The 18,830-nt window shown below is 46.5% G+C and overlaps 1 protein-coding gene across 1 annotated transcript; it reads right to left on the bottom strand.

Moving 5' to 3' along the window:
* Positions 1-990: 990 nt before the first annotated feature.
* On the bottom strand, positions 991-10,349 carry SLC16A5 (solute carrier family 16 member 5). Its single transcript, XM_066200767.1, has 4 exons — positions 9,929-10,349; positions 6,604-6,747; positions 4,753-5,619; positions 991-3,147 (listed from the first exon to the last, which is right to left on the bottom strand). Exons 1-4 carry the CDS (start codon positions 10,146-10,148, stop codon positions 2,906-2,908), a joined length of 1,473 nt encoding a protein of 490 aa, XP_066056864.1. The 5' UTR covers positions 10,149-10,349; the 3' UTR covers positions 991-2,905.
* Positions 10,350-18,830: the final 8,481 nt, after the last annotated feature.

The following is an 18,830-nucleotide window of genomic DNA, read 5'->3' as shown; positions in this document are numbered from 1 at the left end:
CTCGTCTGTCATTAAATAGAGGGTGAACGAGTAATGTGGGAAAGCAGGAGCAGAGAAAGCAAACACAGGGAGCCAGTCCATACAAACAGAGCCACTGGGATTGACTGATAAGGGGTGGGGGGGAAACCGTGTTTAAAAAGGAAAAATGCAATTACTTCTGTTTGTAAGAACTGCATTTACTCACCCAATATTGGCTGTATAGTTTAATGGTCTGAGTACTCGAAGCACTTGCTGTTTGCCAGAGCAGTTCCCAGAGCAGGGGCTGGTCTAGCTGGGGTAGGCACAGCTCCAGGGGCTATTCTGGTGACTGCCACAGCACGCTGAAGGCACAATTCAGGAAATTTTAATTTCTAGTAGTTGTTTCTTTTCTTATAGCTACTAGCCAAGTCTGCAAACAGCAAGCCAAGCTCTTAAATTAAGTGATTTTGCACTTCAGAGGTGTCTTAGAGTGTGTAAGATTGCTGTAACCTTTATTGCTATTAAATATAAATAAGTAATATTAATATTAAACTTTCCTATGTATTACCTAGGCAGAGAATCTTAGGCTTTTGAGGATCATGATCTTGCAGTATTTCAGTGTGATCTTCCCAGTGAATGTTTCATTTTAGTGAGGAAAGGTGCTTCTTGCCAAAATGGTCAGAATATCTTCAATGATAAAGGGAGCAGGGGAGGGGCAAGAGGGAACATGGGGAGCAAGGAACATTTAATTCTGGTTAATCTTTATGAAGCAGCCAGGGCAAAAGCATTACAGCTTTTCTGTAGATTAATTTGCTCCACGCAGAGGGTGCCTTCCATTGCTCCTTCACCTAACCTTTGTTTCCTGTGAGAAATTTTGGTGGATTGTGGCTTACACCATATCTTGCCTGTTTTGCCCAGGACATTTGTAGCAGTGGGATCTGGGGCTCCATGTTTCCATAAGAAAACAGAAAAGGAATCTAGAAAGATGAACAAAATTTAAAATTTAAGAATTACACACAGAGAAAGTGGCAATCTGTTCAGCTGCTTAGCTGTTTATTTGCAATGGCTAGAAGAGATTTGGGACTTAATCCCTTTTTATTGCTTTTTGTGAGAGAGGAAGCCCCCTCATTTTCCTAGGAATGTACAGCAGTCTGTTTTGGTAAACCAAGAAGCACTAGTCCCTGTTTACGTCATAGTTACGGACCATGTAAGCATTACATAAGTTAATAAACACATGTGATGAGAGATTAGATATGTATATCTCCCACTAATCATTTAATTATAGGTTTGATCAGGAAATGCAAATCCTCCTGGGTTCATAATCCCAGGGCAGTATTGGAGAAGATACTGAGCTGTGGGAGCAAGAACCCTTCTGTAGGGTGGATTCCCCTTCTGTATAAAAGCCACCTGTGAAGCCATCAAAGTCTCTGAAGAGCTCAGAATCAGTTTTCCAGTGGTTTCATCCCGAGTGGTTTTTTTTCAATTGGTTTGCTTGTTTTGCCTGAGGAGCTCTAATGAAAACTGAGGGTTTGTCACTGGGAATCTGATAGGACAGTTCTCCAGATACGTGCTACAGCTGAGTTTGATATAACAGTCCTTAGACAGGCACTGCAGTTCCATTGAAAGCTGTTACTTCTTCCATTTCACTCCCATTTTGTGCTTCCATCTTTTTGATTGTTCTGATGCATTGGGTTATCTTTATCCACATGCTTCATAAGCTGTTATCCACGTCTGTTGTATCAGGGATGATACAGAATATGAACAGTTTGCATCTTGAGCTGATGCTGAGGCTGCTGCTGCCATCGTCTGAGCAGTGACAAGCCTAAATCCTGGGAATGTGGCAGAGAAAGCCACTTACAGTCCAGGCTGTATGGATAGAAAGTCAGCAACACTGGCTTTTCTCAGTATGCTTTCCCCACAGATTTCTTTGTAAGTTTTGCCTGTACTTAGAAGAAATATAAGTTATGTTTGTACAAAGTTCTCTATGTTGAGAATGCTGATGTAATTAAGTTCAAAAGTCTAAGACTAGAGAGCTGAACTCATCTCTGCAAAGAGGAACTGCAGTTGCTTTGAATTTTGCCCTATAAAAGGATGCATATTCTTATTCTTAGGTCTGATATCACCCTCCCTGACCCAAACAAGTTCCAGTTAATGCTGAAGTGTGTTTACATGAGCCATGAATCCTCTTTTTTGATATATTAAGCAGCATGTGAGATATCAGTAGTTATAGAAAGCAGGCACTCCAAGGCTTGGTGGGTTGTTTTTGGATTTTTTTTGTGTCTCTGGAGTTGAATTTTGAGGCTTTGAAACTGTCCTTGGCATGAAGAACTCCTGTATATGCTTTATAGGAGAAAATAGTTGATCTTACTACAGACTTGTCTGAGTTCTACAACCCACACAGCTACTTTTGTATAATATTTAGAGATGTGGAAAAATAATAACACACTTTCTATGGTAGGTGCTTGTCTTGCCACCCCCAAGATGGGATGCAAACAGGAAGCCTGTGCATCAAAATGGCATATTCAGATGCGGCAACAATACTTCTTTGTGAAGAACTACCCATTAATATGTGTTATCCAGCACTTCCAACTTCCAGCACTTCATGCTTGTGAAATTCCAGTGACTTCTTAAGGTGGTGACTTAACCCAATTGAACTGTCACAGCTTTTGTCTCCCAGTGCTGAGTCCCATGGCTGTTATCCCATGGCTTGCTTTAGGGGAGCTCAGATCTCTGTGCTTTGTCTCCTTGGCTGGTGCTGGGTTCTGAGCTGGGGCTGTGGTCTGGATCACTGTCTTGGAATCTGACAAGGTCCTATGGAGTGGAAGTGCAAAAGGAAGATGACAGTTGTGGAAAGCAGACTGCTTTTTTCTCATCTGCTATGAGTGTTGGGCCATATGTTGCTTTGGATAGACGACTTAATGGTGTTGCTCTTTTCCCCCCTTTATTTTCATATGCTTGTGATGTACTCAACTGCTGGAGGGGATTGACTTTCAACCTTTGGTTCTGCTGACATTTCACTGTATTGATATCTGGGGGGATTGTCCAAATGTGGTTTGGAAGCCTCTCTCAGTTTGTTTTTTTTTTCCAAAGCACAGAAGCTGAGCCCCATAAATAATGCAGCCGATATCAGGAAGAAGCTGGAATTGTAGAAGACGTAGTTGAAATCACTGGTTATGTCCACCAGGAAACCTGAAACAGAAGTCATAGCTTAGCCAAGGAGAAAAGGCACACTAAAGGCCTACATTTACATGAATGTTAAACCTGAATCATTCAGCAAAACTGCCATATACAAAAGACAATCGTTCTCTGATGATTTAAGTTCTCTTCTCAGGATTCTAGTGGTTGTTTAGTTTGTTATTTGTAGTCCCAAGTCAGGTGATACTTCTGTAGAAAGTATTTCTCAATACACAGAGAAATCAGGGAAGAAAGGAAATTGTAATTCTTCCCCAAGCTGCTGCTTCATTTTGTTTGCTCAGCAGAGGACCCTTGTGCCACTGCCACTCAGTGGCTTTTGGAATGAGTAACCCTATTACATCCTAGGGCAAAAAAATAGAACAACTAGATAGCGAAATAGCTCAGAAATTTACATAGTAAGGTCTCTAAATTGAACATTTGTCTCTAATCCTGGGTAATGAGGGATAAGGAAATTCACAGAACAGCAAGATTATGACTAACATTAAGTGACCTGAATATAAACCATTTAGAAGCGTGAGATATCAAGGGAGTAATTTAACACTAATATTAGAGATGGAAAAGTGATACATAGGCCAAATACACAATGCCTTCCATAGGCTGCTTATCAATGTGGAAATACTGGAATAATGTTTATTTGCTTGTATTTTTCAGTCAAGATTGGTGATGTTTCTTTCCCTGGTGTACTTTTACATAGCAGATTTTAGGACTATAAACAGAAATGAAGCTGCTTTTACTGTGCTTTGTTTTGCCCATCTGCTGCTCCTGTCAGAGATGACCAAGAAAGAACCTTTTCTGCTCCTAGAGAAAAGTGACTGACACGCTAATGCCAGGGAGTACCATGAAATACACTGCATGTTACCATCACATTATTGAACCAGACATAATTTTCCTGCTGAGTAGCCCCAGTTCATTGTCTGGAGAAGAGAACTAAAGCCTGAACTGAGGTTGACATGCTCAGGTTGACATTTGTTGTTTGTTAGTCTTTTGAATTTACTGCTGTACTGCAGGAGCAGGTGTGTCTTGGACAGGTCACTTAGTGGCATTTGGAGTGAACTGTGAATAATTTATTGGACTGAGAGTCATAACTGGCTCCTTTCTTGTCTCCAGAGAAAAATTAATACGCTCCAGAACTTGGAAAGAAGATTGAACAGAAGCTTTTACTACGGGGCTTTTGAATAATGTAGGAGTGGTAATAATTTTGAACACAAATAATTTGTTTAATGGGATGTTTACAATTCCTTGAGACTTCATGGATAAAACAATACAAACTGGCAAAATGGTGAAAAAGTTCATAGTAATTCCTATCACCTTCTTGCCACTGGAAAAAAGCTGTCATTGCTCTCATACGTATCAAATCACTTTCCAAGTGAGTAATTTTTTCAGTTTGCTCTTGGTGCAGCTGCAGAAATTACTTTCCAGCAGTCAGAAGAGGCTGATGATTCCTTTCCAATCCTACCTTTTATATTGCTCCCTTCGCATAACTCACCTACTCCGTGGGTCTGGAAACTCCCCGATTCCTCTTCTTGATACTCCCAAACACTTGTCACCAGTTTCCAAACCACCACCTTTCCCCCAGCCAGCTTTCATAGCCTCTCTCACCTGTGAGGGGGGGCCCGAGGAGGATGGTGATGCTCTCTAGGACGGTGAAGAGCCCTAGAGCACTGGAGAACCTGTCCATATCTACCACATCCATCAGCACCTGGAAGAGGAGTGCCCCGACACCACTCATGGCTATGCTGAGAATGATGCAGTAGAGGATGAGCACACTGAACTCAGCTGAAATGACACAGATGAAATTGCTGAGCCCGCAGAGGAGCGCGGCCAGGCTGAACAGGTAGATGCGTCTCCCTGTGAAGACTCTGTGTCCTGAGAGCAGCCCTGTGAGAGGGCGGATGAAGATGTTGATGAAACCAATGATGGAGATGAGGAGGGCTGCCTTGTGTTCCTCCACCCCATTGTGGATGGCATAAGGCACAAGGTAGATGTGTGGTAAGGCAAACCCCATCATCAGCCAGGTCACTCCGATAGTGTAAATCTGGTAACCTTTGTTTTGACAGAAGATGTCAAAAGCCAGGTACTTCTGCAGCATCTGGACACATTTTGTCCTCCTGGTGTGCTGCTGGAGCGTGGGGTGGTAAGGAGATGCTCCATTGGACAGCTGTGCCTCTTCTGCTCTACTCCCTGGCTCCTCTTCGGACTTGGCAGACTGTGGAAGTGACCCTGATGCCAGCTGAATGGGTCTCATGATGGCTCCACAAACACAGCAGTTCAGTAGTATTCCTCCAAAGATGAGGAAGGTGTTTCTCCAACCCATCTCATCCAGCAGGTACTGAGACACCAGCGGCCACAGCGTGAAACCGAGGGAGACACCGGTGGAGGCCACGGCATTGGCCAGCGTTCGCCACCGTACAAAGTAGTAGCCCAGCACAATCACTCCTGCCTGGAAGCTGAAACATGATCCCAGACCTAAAGGTGAGAATAAATGATCCTTCTTTGTTGTCTTAAAGGGTGAAAAGAGCCCAGATTCAGGGTGTACCCACAGATGACTTCATCTGCCACTAAAGCATTTTCTGACCTGCCAGGCCACACCACCCCCAGGGATTGATTAATACTCAGAAACACCACACCAGGGTTGAAGGAGAATGTTATGTGTAAATTAAACTATTTGTGTTCTTGGGTATAGTAGATATACTGATCTAAACTGACATTTTTCTGGGACACAGTGGAATTCCTGAAGTTGTTATGGAATTGTTCATTAAAAACTTGGGGTTTATACCACATGCAACAAGCAGTGCTGCTTTCCTGGTGCTTTAATCAGGGTTTAGGGAGTTTCTTGTTTTTCTCTCTATGCAGTGAGCACTGCTTAACTTGCAAGATCCAGCAGGATTGGTTCCAGAGTAAGGAATTAATTTCTCTGTGTTATTAAAAATTAAGAGTTGAACATCAGTTACATAGGAGAAATATTTGGAAAGGAAAAGTTCCCATCTATTACTTCTGTTCAAAACCAACAGGGTCTTTTGTTAGAAAAAGATGTCTCCATTCTCCCCCAGTTTGGGAGTGGTGAAATACAAGCCCAGGGAACCTGGGAAGTATATTATCCCAAAACATTATGTTCCAAGATTGTAAAAACAACAAAAACCCCTCCCTTCTTGAAAGCCAAAAGGCTGAGAAGCTACTAAAAAGAACAGACATCCTTTTTCTCTCTTTTATCCTCAGGAGACCTGTAGCTTTTTCCAGAGAGAAGCACTTCCCAGTGAGGTTGAGTGGGTGAGGTGTGTGCTAAAGGGATGTGAAGGCCAAGTCTAGTGGCTGTAGGATTTCTGCTGTGCTGGGAGGCTGTTGAGTTCTCCTATTTCACAGATGAGTGGGAAAATGTGACCACTTGGTCGGGGCTCTCCCATTTCCCATCTCCAGCACAGCAGCTGAGTTTCCTTGCTCTCTAGTACATACCAGTGATGAGGCCAGCCGTGAGGTACAGCTGGCTGATGGACTTGCAGAAGGAGCTGGACACCATTCCCAGCCCGCTGAGCAGCCCACCCAGCATCACCACAAACCTGCAGCCAAACCGCTTCACCAGGATGCTGCAGAGGGGCCCTGGAAGTAGAGAAGGAAAAGGGAAGCAGTTAGGGGGAAAGGAAGTATTTTGTACCTGCTGGATTGCTGCAATTATCAAAAGATGTAGTCTAGAGACCCTGAGAGTTGTCCCAGCAGCTTAACGTAGTGGGGGAGACAGGAGGAGAAAAAATATTCTGTGATCCTCCCAAGTACTTTGCCAGCTTGTTGGCTGAGGGGAAGTGCGTGTTCGGCTGGGATTTTGGCCATCCAGTAGGATGTGATGGATTTTCATTAAAACCCTTGGAAATGGACTTCTGGTGAATTCCATGAGGTTGTGATAAATTACTTGTTAATGACATATAACATCCTTCATTCTGGGGAAAGATTAGTTCACACCTGCAACCCACCAGTGGGAAGGTGCTTCTCTCTGCATGCTCTGGCAGAAGAGGATCTGAAGGTAGAGTTTCTTTTTCTGTTCCCTCGAGGATCCTCAAGGTTTTCCAGATTTTACTAACCTTTTTCCCAATTCTGAACATCTAAGGTTATTGAAGCAAATGCAAAATTACTGTAAGCTGCAGAATTAGGAGTCAGTCAGTGTAGGGAATATAACCTGTGGCATTTTTGTGACCTAAATCAATGTCTGGTTTGAAATAAAATCCACACAGTCAAGTGAACAGTGGAACATTATTAAAATTAGGAGTGCAGCTGTCTGTATTTTGATCTGCTTGGGAGATTTTCGCCTCAGACTTCACTGGCCTTTGAAAAAGTGTCCAGCAAATGTGACGGGATTATTTTTCCTCCTGCTGAAGACATTAAGGATGGTAGTGCTGTTTAACTAGCTCAAGAAGGCATAAATTGAACACTACAAAATTATGAGATTGGTTCTAAAAACCATAAGGGTTTTTCCTGATTACTGGTTACTCATGATCCTGGTTACTTGTTGTCTGGGTTTCAAATGTTATTTCTCACTTGCCTGGGGTCTTTGTGCTTTCTTTTGCAAGAATAATATCAACAAAAGTGCTGCATTTGTATGAGTTAGTGCAGAGTGTGCATGAATATCTAGGAAAAGGAACCCGTAAAGGCCTGAAATTGCCTTCTGGAGACCGATGTAGGACCCTGAGGTCTCTCAAATTATCTTATAACAAAATAATTATTAATGGCTTTTACCTAGGAACATAGCACTGATAATGGGATATGTTTGGCTGAGTTATGAGCTATTGTTTGCCCAGTGCCCTTCCCCATTTCCTTCCCTAGCTCTCCTGCATGGAACCTTCTCCCAGTACTGGCTGCTCTGAGAACAGGCTGCTCTGTCCATATCCCTTCCTCTTACAATTTTTGCAACAAATACTTTTTTTCCCCTTCAGTTCCTCTCAATTAAAAAGAATAAAGGTGAAGAAAAGAGAGTGGCACCTCTGAGAGATACTGGTGACAGCAGCATGCAATTTTGGGAAAGAATTAAGTGCTGAAATGACGGATGTAACAGGAGAACCTGAATCAAGTAAAGCCTGACCCCCTACAAAGGAGGTCAGAAGTTGCAGCAAAAGCCATTGCTTGGCCTGAGAGGGAGGCTTTGATCTCTGTTTATTTTGTTGTTTTTTCCTTCTGGTTTATGCTACTGCTGCTTCGTGGTATACTGGAGGACAAGAACAAGCCCTCCTGTGCAGTAACACCCTGCAATAGGAGACATAACTGGCAAGCAAAGTACAACTCTCTGGCTCTGCCCTGACAAATTCTATTGTGAATATCAACACAAGGCTATTCTTTCCTAATCTAATTTATAACTTTTGGATCTATGTATTGGCTGTCTTTGTATTACCTTTTACTGTGGTTCTAGCCTCCTGCACAACAATTACTTCATTAAAAATGACAGGATAATTGACATTCTTGTGGATCCTGCCAGGATTGTCCTTCCTGGACATGCTGGAACCAAGCTGCTTCTGAGACCATTTCCCAGAGCCAGCAGGTCCTTCCCACTAATCACAGAAGGATCACAGGGACTGGAAAGCAGGATAGGGAATGCCCAACAGCTTCCAAATTCCAAGCCCTGAGGATACTGCTCTGTTTCTGCTGACTCTCAGTGGTAATTCCTCCTTTCGTCACATCCCTTGACATCTCTTTCCATCTGCACCTTGATATTCTAGACCCAGCTGTTTCTGCTAAGGTGCAAACTCTCAATTCCATGTAGGTGGCTGCCAGCCTTATTCTGCACAGGACAGACTGAACCTGCCATAGCCTTTGCATCAGTTTGACTCAGGGCTCTGAGATTATTTCCTTTATAATGTAGTATCAACTTTCCCCAGTATTGGAAGGGTGCAGGAGTGAACTCAGAAGCTTGGATACATGGGCAACACTGGGAACTTTTTTTCTGTTGGCTGGTACGGTTTGGGCTGTCTGTTTATCAAATAAGCACAGGATTTGTATGGGTCACAAAGCAAAGACCACTCACTGGGAAGTCCTTGAGCTGCTGCGGATTTGGTTTTCTCTCTGCAGAAAGAGAAAAGAATCCCCACATCTGTGTGTGGAATCTGGGACCACTGCCCTGTGCTGCTCCCATATTTTATTTCAGGGGGAAAATCAGTGATTCACTCCAGTATCCACAGAGCACAATGCTCCTTCCACCCCTGCAGCCGGAGGGTGCTGCCTGACCCACATTCTGCACTGATCTAGCCCTGCTCATGTCTACCCTGATGCCTGCGTAGGTGTGTGCTCTGTGCCACCGCCCAAGGAGCTGCTTTTAAGGCTTTGCCTCAGCTGGCAGCTCTGAGGAGCTCAGCTTCTGGCATCTCTTCAGCCACAAAGAACGGAGCTGTCATGTGGCACTTGGACGGAGATGTGCTCTCGTGGGCAAGATGAACCAAGAAATCACCAGAGTTCAAACACTGTGTGCTGGTTTATTCAAAGAGCTTCTGTGAGAAATAACTATGTTCTTGCTGATCTGGAAAAACTGGGCTGAGAAAGGGATTTGCCTTCTTTGACCAAGGGTCTTGGCTGACTCTGAGAGTGACAAAGGGGAGCATGGAATCTGTGGACATTTAGCTTTGGACTGTGGGATCCAAGTGGCTTGGAGATGCTGTGTACTGCCAAACAGCCACTCTACTTGGATCCCCCCAGTCCCTTCCACCACCCGCCTTAATGAAATGCTGAAAGTATCCTCATTACATCCCCCCACCAGCAGCACAAGGGCAGGAGGTGGAGGAGGCCATTCCCTGCCATCACTCACCCCCTCCATGCAGCATGGCCACCATGATGGATGGGAACCACGATGTCTGGCTGTTGCTGGCCTGGAACTCATGCTGGAGGTCCGTGAAGAAGACACCGATGCAGCAGGGAAAGCCCAGCGTCAGCCCCTGCAGCAGCACTGCAGCCAGTAGGACCATCCATGCCCATCCCTGGTCCTGGGCCTTGACAGTGCCGCGTCCTGCTGCTTCTCCTTGGGACATGACAGCTCCGTTCTCCTCTAAGCCAGCCTGCTGGGGAAGGGAGTGCAGCTACCACGCAACCCTCAACCCAGCAAACAGGCCTTCAGGGAAGAGCTGATAGTGTTCCTGAGGCTCAGAGCACTGGTGTGTCCCACACCTTTCCCAGCTAACACTCTTGATTTGCTCTGCATTTCTTCAGCACCTCCCTTCCTTCTCGCTACAGGATCCTGGCACCAGATTGCTTAAGAAACCACTGCCTTCTCCTTTTATATTTCACAAGACTGTGACCACAGCCAGGTAGAGGACAGGACCACACCTCCTCTGAGATATGCATTGGCTTTACCCAGTTCCGCCCTTATTTTCCTTTTCACCTGCTTTCATCATATGGAGTCCCCTTGCTGGCAATTGCTAAGGTCACTCAGGCCTTGTGCAGAGGAGGAAAAACTGCAAATGCCAGGTGAAATAGGAACTTTTAAATGTTGCATGTTACAGTAGAGCTCAGTGTGAACCTTTCAGGAAAACTACACCTACGTACAAAGCGCTGGTGGTGAAAAAACATTTTAAAAGCCATTAATTAATTAGAATCGGGTGATGGCAGATAGGCTTTTGCTCTACCTCCCTAGATCTAGAACTGCTTCTGAGAGATCCCAGTTTGGATTTCTCTGAAACTGACAGCATGAAACATATAGCAATAGCATTCCCCATCCTCTCCACATGAATAAACATGCATAAAATAATAATCTCTGGCAGCTGGATGAGCTCAGAAAAAGTGCCCATAAGGTCACTGCACAGTGCAATATTTACTTAGCACTCAAGAAGTGTTTTTTTCCCCTAAAACAACAGCTGCATTTAGGTTTTGTGTGCAGCTTTAGAGATGAAAAACAGTTTGATTTTGCTCATTATTTCAAATATGCCATGGTGGCAGAAAGTTAGTTTCGTACCTCAGGCTGAGACCAGAATTGGTCAAACGAAAGGCGGCGCCGCGTGGCTGCGGCTCATCCCGTGTGCGCAGCCCGGTCAGCTCATGGCCCGCGGTCAGACCCTTCTGCTTCAGTAGCGACTACAGGCTTTGATGGAGTCTTTTGCAATATTAACCTAGGCATCATTTCTGTAAACAGGGCTCTTATGCTGGCTGGCTCACAGCCAGAAAACTAAAAAAAAAGGGCTGGGAGCAAAGGGGGCCCGTGGGAAGGGGCTCTGAGATGCAAATCACGGTGGTGGTGCTCAGCACACTTTAATCCTTTGTCCACTTTAGCTGGGCGCAGATAATGCAGCTAATTCAAGTGCTTGTCTCTGTGGTGTGAATTAGCTGGATGTCAGCCTAAAACCTCTCCCCGGCAACAGCAAACCTGCAAAAAAAGGCAGAAGCACAGCTCTTCTCTGTTCCCAGCTGCCCTGTCCAGCTTTTGAGTTTGTCCAGCAGATTCCTGGCTCCCCTCACATCTCCCTGGGCGCCTGCTTACGGGGGAGAACTCTCCAGTGGGGCTGCAGACCCCATGGCTTTCTGGTCCACCTTGTGCCCCGGTTGCAGGACACATTTTCCCCTGGGCAACCCGACCTGCACAGTCGCCGCAAGGACCCTGAGGACGTGCTGCCAGGCGCCACACGACCTCCTCGCCGCCTCCTCGCTGCCTCCTGCCTGCACAAAGGTAAAGGAACAAGTTTTTTCCGGCTCTGGCTTAGCCGGCTGTGCCACAACCGAGCAACAGCAGCGCCGAAAAACCTCGGATTAACCCTTCCAAGGTATCCAGATAGGATGGACAGTATGAAAGTGGAGGTCTGGTGTGTGTTGTCTTGCTCCTACGGGCTTGATGCTCTCAGGCAACCTGCTCCTGGTGTTGAGCAATGAACGCGACAGGACTGGGACACCAGTGAAATACAGGCAGATTTTCACACACACGTGATCATCCCATATTATTAGTAGGGTTGGGAATAAGATTGGAGTTCCCAGCAATAGCCACACCTGGCTGCCTACAGCAAACAGTGTGCTTTTGTTGGGAGCAGGTGAACAGTGCAAAGGTGCTTCTCTCTACCAACCTGTGGAGCAGCTGAGGACATGTGAGTGCCTTGGATGGGACAGAGGGAAGAACTTCCTGTTTTAGTCTTTCTGTCCAACCACTCTCTGGCAGTCACTGTCTGCCTTGGTAAGTTAATCCTCTCCTGTTCACGTCTGAATGTTGTTCTTCCAGTGATCCCCAAGACACCAGCATTCAAACCTTGGATTTCCCTAGCTGTTGTTGAGCAGCCCTGGTAGCTGTTGTTTATGGCAGCAGACCAGGAGTGTTCACGCAGTGACTCTCCCTTCTTCTTCTGTGCCTCAGTTTCCCTCAGCTCCAATGGGGGACTAACAGCTGCTGGCATGAGGGCTCCTGGCTGCTCCCTGCAAGAACAGGGAGCCCTTTATGCCAAGAGACACAAGGGTCTGGGGAATTTATGTAGCTCACCTCAAAGGAAGAGGTTTGTATTTCACAAATTCAGGTTTATGCTATGCAAATAATGATATTTATAGTCTTCAGTAAGAGCTTGTAGCTGGTGGCTCCTCTGCAGGGGGATGAGCAGCCCACTTCTTTTCTAGAGCCACTGAGGAGGGAGACCCAGTCACATGGTCCAGCAGGGAAGTCAGGAGTGTGGCTGGGGGGAGGCAGAACCACTGCCCAAAGCAATGGGGCTTGGAGTAGTGTTTAGAGACTGGACAATGCCTGCAGCTTGAAAGCAGGAATGGGGATGGAGAAGAAGGTTTCTCGCACCTTCCTGCCATCAAGCTCCGCCTTGGCATGTGCTGCACACATATTTCATGAATGTGTAAAATAAACTGCATGTACAGAAGCAAGATATTTACTGTAAACTGAGCGGGGTGGTAAACTGCCTTTTGGGGCAACTCAGTGTTTGTTGAGGGTAGGAAAGCCAAGCAGTTGTCTTGGTAAATACCTTTATATGTGACTTTTTAAGTACCTTTTCATCCTGATACCATGGCTTGCTTTGCCATTCTCTCCCATGTAGCTTATATTAAATCCCAGCTGACTTTTCGAAGGTCACCCAGTGAGGTGACAGCAGAGAATGCAGATTTAGCCCTGGTTAAAGCATCAGCCCAAGTGGTGCAGCCTGGCCCAGCACTGCGGGCTTGTTTCTGCTGGATGTCACTTGTCAGCAGTTGGTCGCAGCCCTCAGGAGACAGGCTGTGCCTGGGGCATGGTGGAGGTGGCTGCAAGTCCCCTGCTTTCTCCCTGTCCTTACCAGCACATTACAGCTTGGTAAACCAGCCTTGTGCTCAGGAGCCTCAGCAGCAGCTTTGGGGTTTAAAAACATGCTTTAGTGGTGGCCTCGGCAGTGCTGGGTTGACAGTTGGACTCAATAATCTTAAAGGTATTTTCCAACCCAAATGGTTCTGCGATTCTTTGTGTCTGGAAACCAAAGTGCAAACGCCTCAGAGCTTGCAAATCACATTTGAGAAAGACCAGTTGAATTCGTTCCAGAGATCCAGATTAGCAAATCTTCTGGCAGATTGATTCTTGCAGAGGAAGTGTGGGGAGTTGTTTGGTTTTGGGTTTTGTTTTTTGTCTAAAGCAGGGGAAATGAAGTGAAATTTCAGCTATGGGATTGCAGAGTGCTTTGTGGCAGGGAGCTGTTCCTGCACCAGGTTCAGTCACAAATTAAACTCTTGTTCTGATCCATCCCAACAGAAACTGAGATCTCAGAGCACCTGAAAACAGGTTCCTGAGGCTGGGACAGGATCTGAACAACCCTGACAAAACCCCTTCAGACCAGCTTTGCTAGTACTGCGAAAAAGGTGCTGTGCCAAGGATGGAGGAAGTGCTGGTTTATCTTGAATTTCTCAAGCAGTTCCCATAGCATCACTCCCCCATCCACTCTCTGCAAAAGGGATCAGGGTCCTGCTTGCACTAATTGGTCTTAATTAGCCCGACCAGCCTCACCTGTGTCCTCTTCCCACCCCTCCATCCTGTTTGTTCCCCAGTTGCATTTAAGTCCAGATCCTTGCACGGATTGCTTTTTGCTCAGTTTCACCGCTGCTTTCTGCTCTCCTGGGTTGACTTTGGGTCTGCCTGGCTGCTTTGTACTCATTAATCACTGACAATGTGGGTAGAAGACCAGGTGAGAAATCCCCCTTTTGGGACTAGGTTTAATGGCTATTAGCCAGTGCTGGGAATAACATGGCTTAGCCTGGACATGGGAAATGGGAGCTGAGGAGATAGCCGGCACCAAGAGCATGCACTGACAGCTCCCATTTGCCTGCAGGAATTCAGCAAGATGTGGCTTGTCCCTGCTCTTTATCCCAGTGGTAGATCTCTGGCTGGTGGGTGACTGCAGATGGTTTGTGGACATGCTGGCCCTTGCCCTCCTGACTGCCACCATCCCCCCTGGTCCCCAGCTGTCCCTGTGCTTTGTGTACAAGGTGTGGTGCCAAGAAGGGCAGCGTTCCCTGAGGCAATGGGGATCTGGAGACGAGTCTGAGGAAGACACTGCATAAACTCACGCTGAAGGTGGCTCTGGCTCATGCTGTGCGACACCCTAACCTGCCACACTGCCCCAGCCTGCCCTGGGAGTGGACAGGGAGAGGGACCAATGGTGGCATGGAGTATCTGAGCAGATGGAGGTCCTTGCTAGGAACCTGGCTGAGGTTACTGAGGATATCTGGAAGCTACTGGCATTTTTCTTCCAGCAACTGCCTGCATTTGGGAAGATGAGGAGGGGAGGATGTTCCTGGGAAAATGAGGCTTTTCAGGAACTGAAGTTACTTTGTCGTTAGCTGTAGGAAAACTCCTGCAGTAGGTGAGGGTGTGGCAGAGGAAGGGGGAACTGGGATCTGATGCAGCTGTGGGTACAGTCTAACCCTGCTGCTGGGCATCTCTTTCATGGATTGACATTTTGATCCTGAGCAGTGGCTGAGGGTTTCCTCTAACAAGGTTTTAATTATCATTCAAATGGGCTTTTATTAATAAGGAATAAGGGACTCGGTCAGAATAGGATCAAGAGAAGTGTTTCCTTTTGGCTGACTGCTGGATCCATGGAGCAGGTGGAGGAGGTTGTGGGGGGTTGAAGGTGCTCAGCCAGAAATTTTGGAGCGTGGTTTTTAGGAAGCCAGCTGGTTTTTGGGCTCCAGCTATTCAGCTTTGGCTCTTTAGCTCTCAGCAGATGCTCTGCCATCCCAGCCAGGCCCTGGTCAGATCTCCTGTCCAAGGAAGGTGTCCTGCTCTGAGGAAAATATAGATGATGCTTAGAGGTCACAACAGAGTAGGAGAGAAGATCCAGCAACTCCGTGCTGACACTGAGGCTCCTCCTGCCCATACCCAGAGGGATAACGATGCTCAGTTTTGTGATGTCTGGAAAAGGAAAGGCAGGAACTCTTTATCCCAGTGGGAAGTGCAGGTCCCTGTGTACCTTATAGTCATATTGTTGAGGGGGCCAGGGGTATGGAAACAGCAAAATGTGGCCTTGAGCCTTTGTTTCATGGGCAATTCCCCTTTGGTTTGGCAAATATGACCCTCTCCTTCTTACTTTTTACACGTTTCTTTGTATTAAAATTTTAGATAAAAACAGACTGGAACATTAGGTTGAGGATGACCATTTATTAAGTGTTTTCTATCCCTTTAGTGTCTAATCTGCCTGCTTTTCTAAGACATCTTGAACTCAGTGCCCAGGTTAAAGGCCTGTGTCCTTGCTTGGTTGCCCAAATGGTTTTCCTCATTTTTAGACACTGTCGTTTGAATTCATCAGGTTCACTGGTGCATGTTTTCCTGGCTGTGGTAAAGGACCTGCTGCGCAGATGGCCCTGAGCTCAAGGATATACTTGGTGGCACACAGACCAGTGGAATTCTCAGCTCTCTGATGAAAATTGAGGACTCTGTGCACTTCAGACTGCTGATGGGCTTGGCTCAGACTCTCATCTGCTGAAATCTGGGGAACATCTAGGAGGGATGGAGGCCTCTACTTGGAAATATTACCAGGTCAAATATCTTTTTAGATAAGCCTTTGCTCATCTGTTACACCACAATCTGAAGGTAATCACTAGGGCATTGCAACACTCTTTACTGTTTGGAGTAACCAAGGTGTTTCTCCAGCGTGGAAAGCAAGAGGATATGTGGCCGTTAGTTACTCATGTGAAAGTTGTAAACTTTCAATAACTGTCTCAAAATCAGATCTAGGTGGAAGGACATGGCCAAGGTCCTTGTTTCCCAAACAAGTTAGTAAGCTGAATTGAAAATACCTGCAGGCTTCCTGTCTGCAGGCAGATCTGACTTGATTACTTTGTTCCGGGTGAGGGTGGGCGGGTAGGTGACGAATTGACCTTCGGCTGTGTGTGGGAGCCTGAGGCAGTGCAGAAAAGCGTGCGGAGAGGTTGTGCAAGATGCACGTATGGCTGTGGCAGGACCTCTGCACCACTGCGTTTCACCCTCCCACGTGTGCAGAGGGGAAATGCAGCCTCAGTTTCCACTGCATTTTGCTGGAGCACTAGGCCAAGCAGTTGGATGTTGATAGGTGCCTGACACTGCTAAAACCCTTTCCTACCTTTAATGTCAATTACTGTTCCTCTTTGTCCACAGACACAAGCAGGGAACCCAGAAAAACAAATTAATTAATTGTGTTCTAAGAAAACTGTCATGGGCAAGGGGAGCTGCCAGCTGGGGTGACTAATGGGAGTGTTGTGGGAAGGTGAGCAACAGCCCAGGGAACCTGGTGGGCCCTGGACACAGCCTGGGGGACAAGAGGGAGCCTGAGCCTCTCTTTCCAGAGGAGGATGTAAAATTGCTCCTTTTATGTGCTTTCCAATGCAGAAAAGTCTGATGAGGGAGTTTTCTGCCACAGCTTAGTGCATGCACTGCCTACTGACTTTGGCTGTCAGAAAATCTGTGATGTTTCGTCACTCATCTTTCCCCTAAGCACCTGGCAAAGCTGCCTTGAGAATTTTTACCCCCTAGCTGTCTCTGGGGCTAGGAGGGACCAAATCCTGCTATGGGCAGTTATGAAATCCCTTGGGTGTTTTTGTCACCTCCTGCCTTGGTGGTGGCACAGCCCCATGGACAGAGCCCCTCACTCACAGGAGCTGCGTGTCCCTGGGGATGTGCCTTCACTGGGTATCCCACATCTTCTTGGGGGAACAGTGTTTGGAGGCAGCCTGGGGTGCTCTGATCAGCCCAGACCAGGGTTTGGGAGGGCCGTAACCCTCTGCCACAAACCATCCACCCTTTTCCTTCTGCTGCTGCAGCAGCTCTAGTGCAGACTGTGTTTGGCAATGGGGAGAGCTGAGCTTTGGGCTCCTGGCAGCAGCAGGACTGGCACATTTAGAGCTGATGTACAGGGTTGATTTTTATTTTGGGTAAGTTTACACACGCTGCCGATCCTGCACAACCTCTCATCGCTTGGTAATGCTGAGGCATCACCTGTTTCCTGCAGCAAGTAAAGAAATTAATTATTAAAGGAGTTAATGGGTTTCACAGCCTTGGATGGGAAAGTGAGGCATGGTGCAAAGACCTGGCAGCTCCAGCTTGTGGTTTCTGTAGGAACCACTGAGTAATGCTTGTGTCTCCTGCGTGGTGACATGGCACTCTGTTAGAGGAGCCACCTGCCTGCCAGGCTTGGAGCTGGTTAAAGGTCCTGCACAGGCTTTTCCAGCTTATGCAGCCTTATAGGACAGCCCTAAGGTGGGGTAGCAGGGAGGTCATGGCATTATGTAAATGCTGACTCTAACCTGAGTTTCTGCTGACAGGCCCTCCCCGGTGAACGAATACGTGTGTGGTGTCAAGCAGTGCCAACCCTGTGGTTGCCACCTCTGCTCAAGACTCTGCTAGCACTTGAAATGTGGCAAATTCACAAATTAAGCTGGGCAAATTCACTGTCAGTGCAGACCAGCAGTCAGGTCTGGGATAGAGAAATGTGTCAAGAGGTTTGAAAATACTGTCTTAACTCATGGTGTGTGGTGACTTGGCTCAGCCATGGTTTCTTGTCAGCTCCCTGTGTGGGGAGAGTCTCATCCTCTTCCACTGTGCTGGTGTTAAACCCTGGTTTGGGGATGTGTCAGCCCATCCCTGCTCTGTGGTTTTGAGGTCCTGTGGCAGTGAGGATGGAGATGGGCAGCCTTCAGACTACCCACAGGAGGGAACAGCCACTTGTAATCAAGAGTAGGATTAAATCAATCCAAGACTTCCCATTCTTCACTTGTCTCCTTGCTCTTCCTTTTCACTGTGTTGGGCCTGAATTGCCCGTGTCATTTAACTTCTGGCAGTGCCAAAGCTGAAACGGTCAGACCCTTCCTCCATGTGGTCCAGTGTTGAGTAGGGGCTTAGCAAATGACAGCTGAAAAAAAAAATCCTCTTTCTGTTTTAGCTACTCACATTTAGTGGTTGTAATAATGTTCTACCTGCTTGTGGTTATCAGTGGAAATTGTTAGGATAAATGTGGAATTTGAGATTATTTTATAGATGAAAACATCAGAAACAAGCTTCAGTTGTACCTTTATCCCTGAAAGCAGACCAGGAAGACTCCAGAATCTCCTCAGATTCTCCTTTTGGCAAATGATTATTAGAAGAGAACTGAAGCCAGAATGTGCAAATCTGCACATTTCTTCCCCCATAATGCAGTATCTGTGTGCTGAAGGCAAAGCAGCAGGCTGCAGACTGCTCTTCAAACTTTTCAAACCCATTTCAGAATCTTTATTGGGGGAAAAAAAAATAATCACAGCATCTCAAC

The sequence above is a fragment of the Chamaea fasciata genome, unplaced genomic scaffold (genome assembly GCF_029207755.1).
Source record: "Chamaea fasciata isolate MVZ Bird 193981 ecotype frontalis unplaced genomic scaffold, bChaFas1.0.hap1 SCAF_19, whole genome shotgun sequence".
Lineage (NCBI taxonomy): Eukaryota > Metazoa > Chordata > Aves > Passeriformes > Sylviidae > Chamaea > Chamaea fasciata.
The sequence above is the reverse complement of the archived record's forward strand: the minus strand, read 5'-3'. Positions and strand labels throughout refer to the sequence as shown.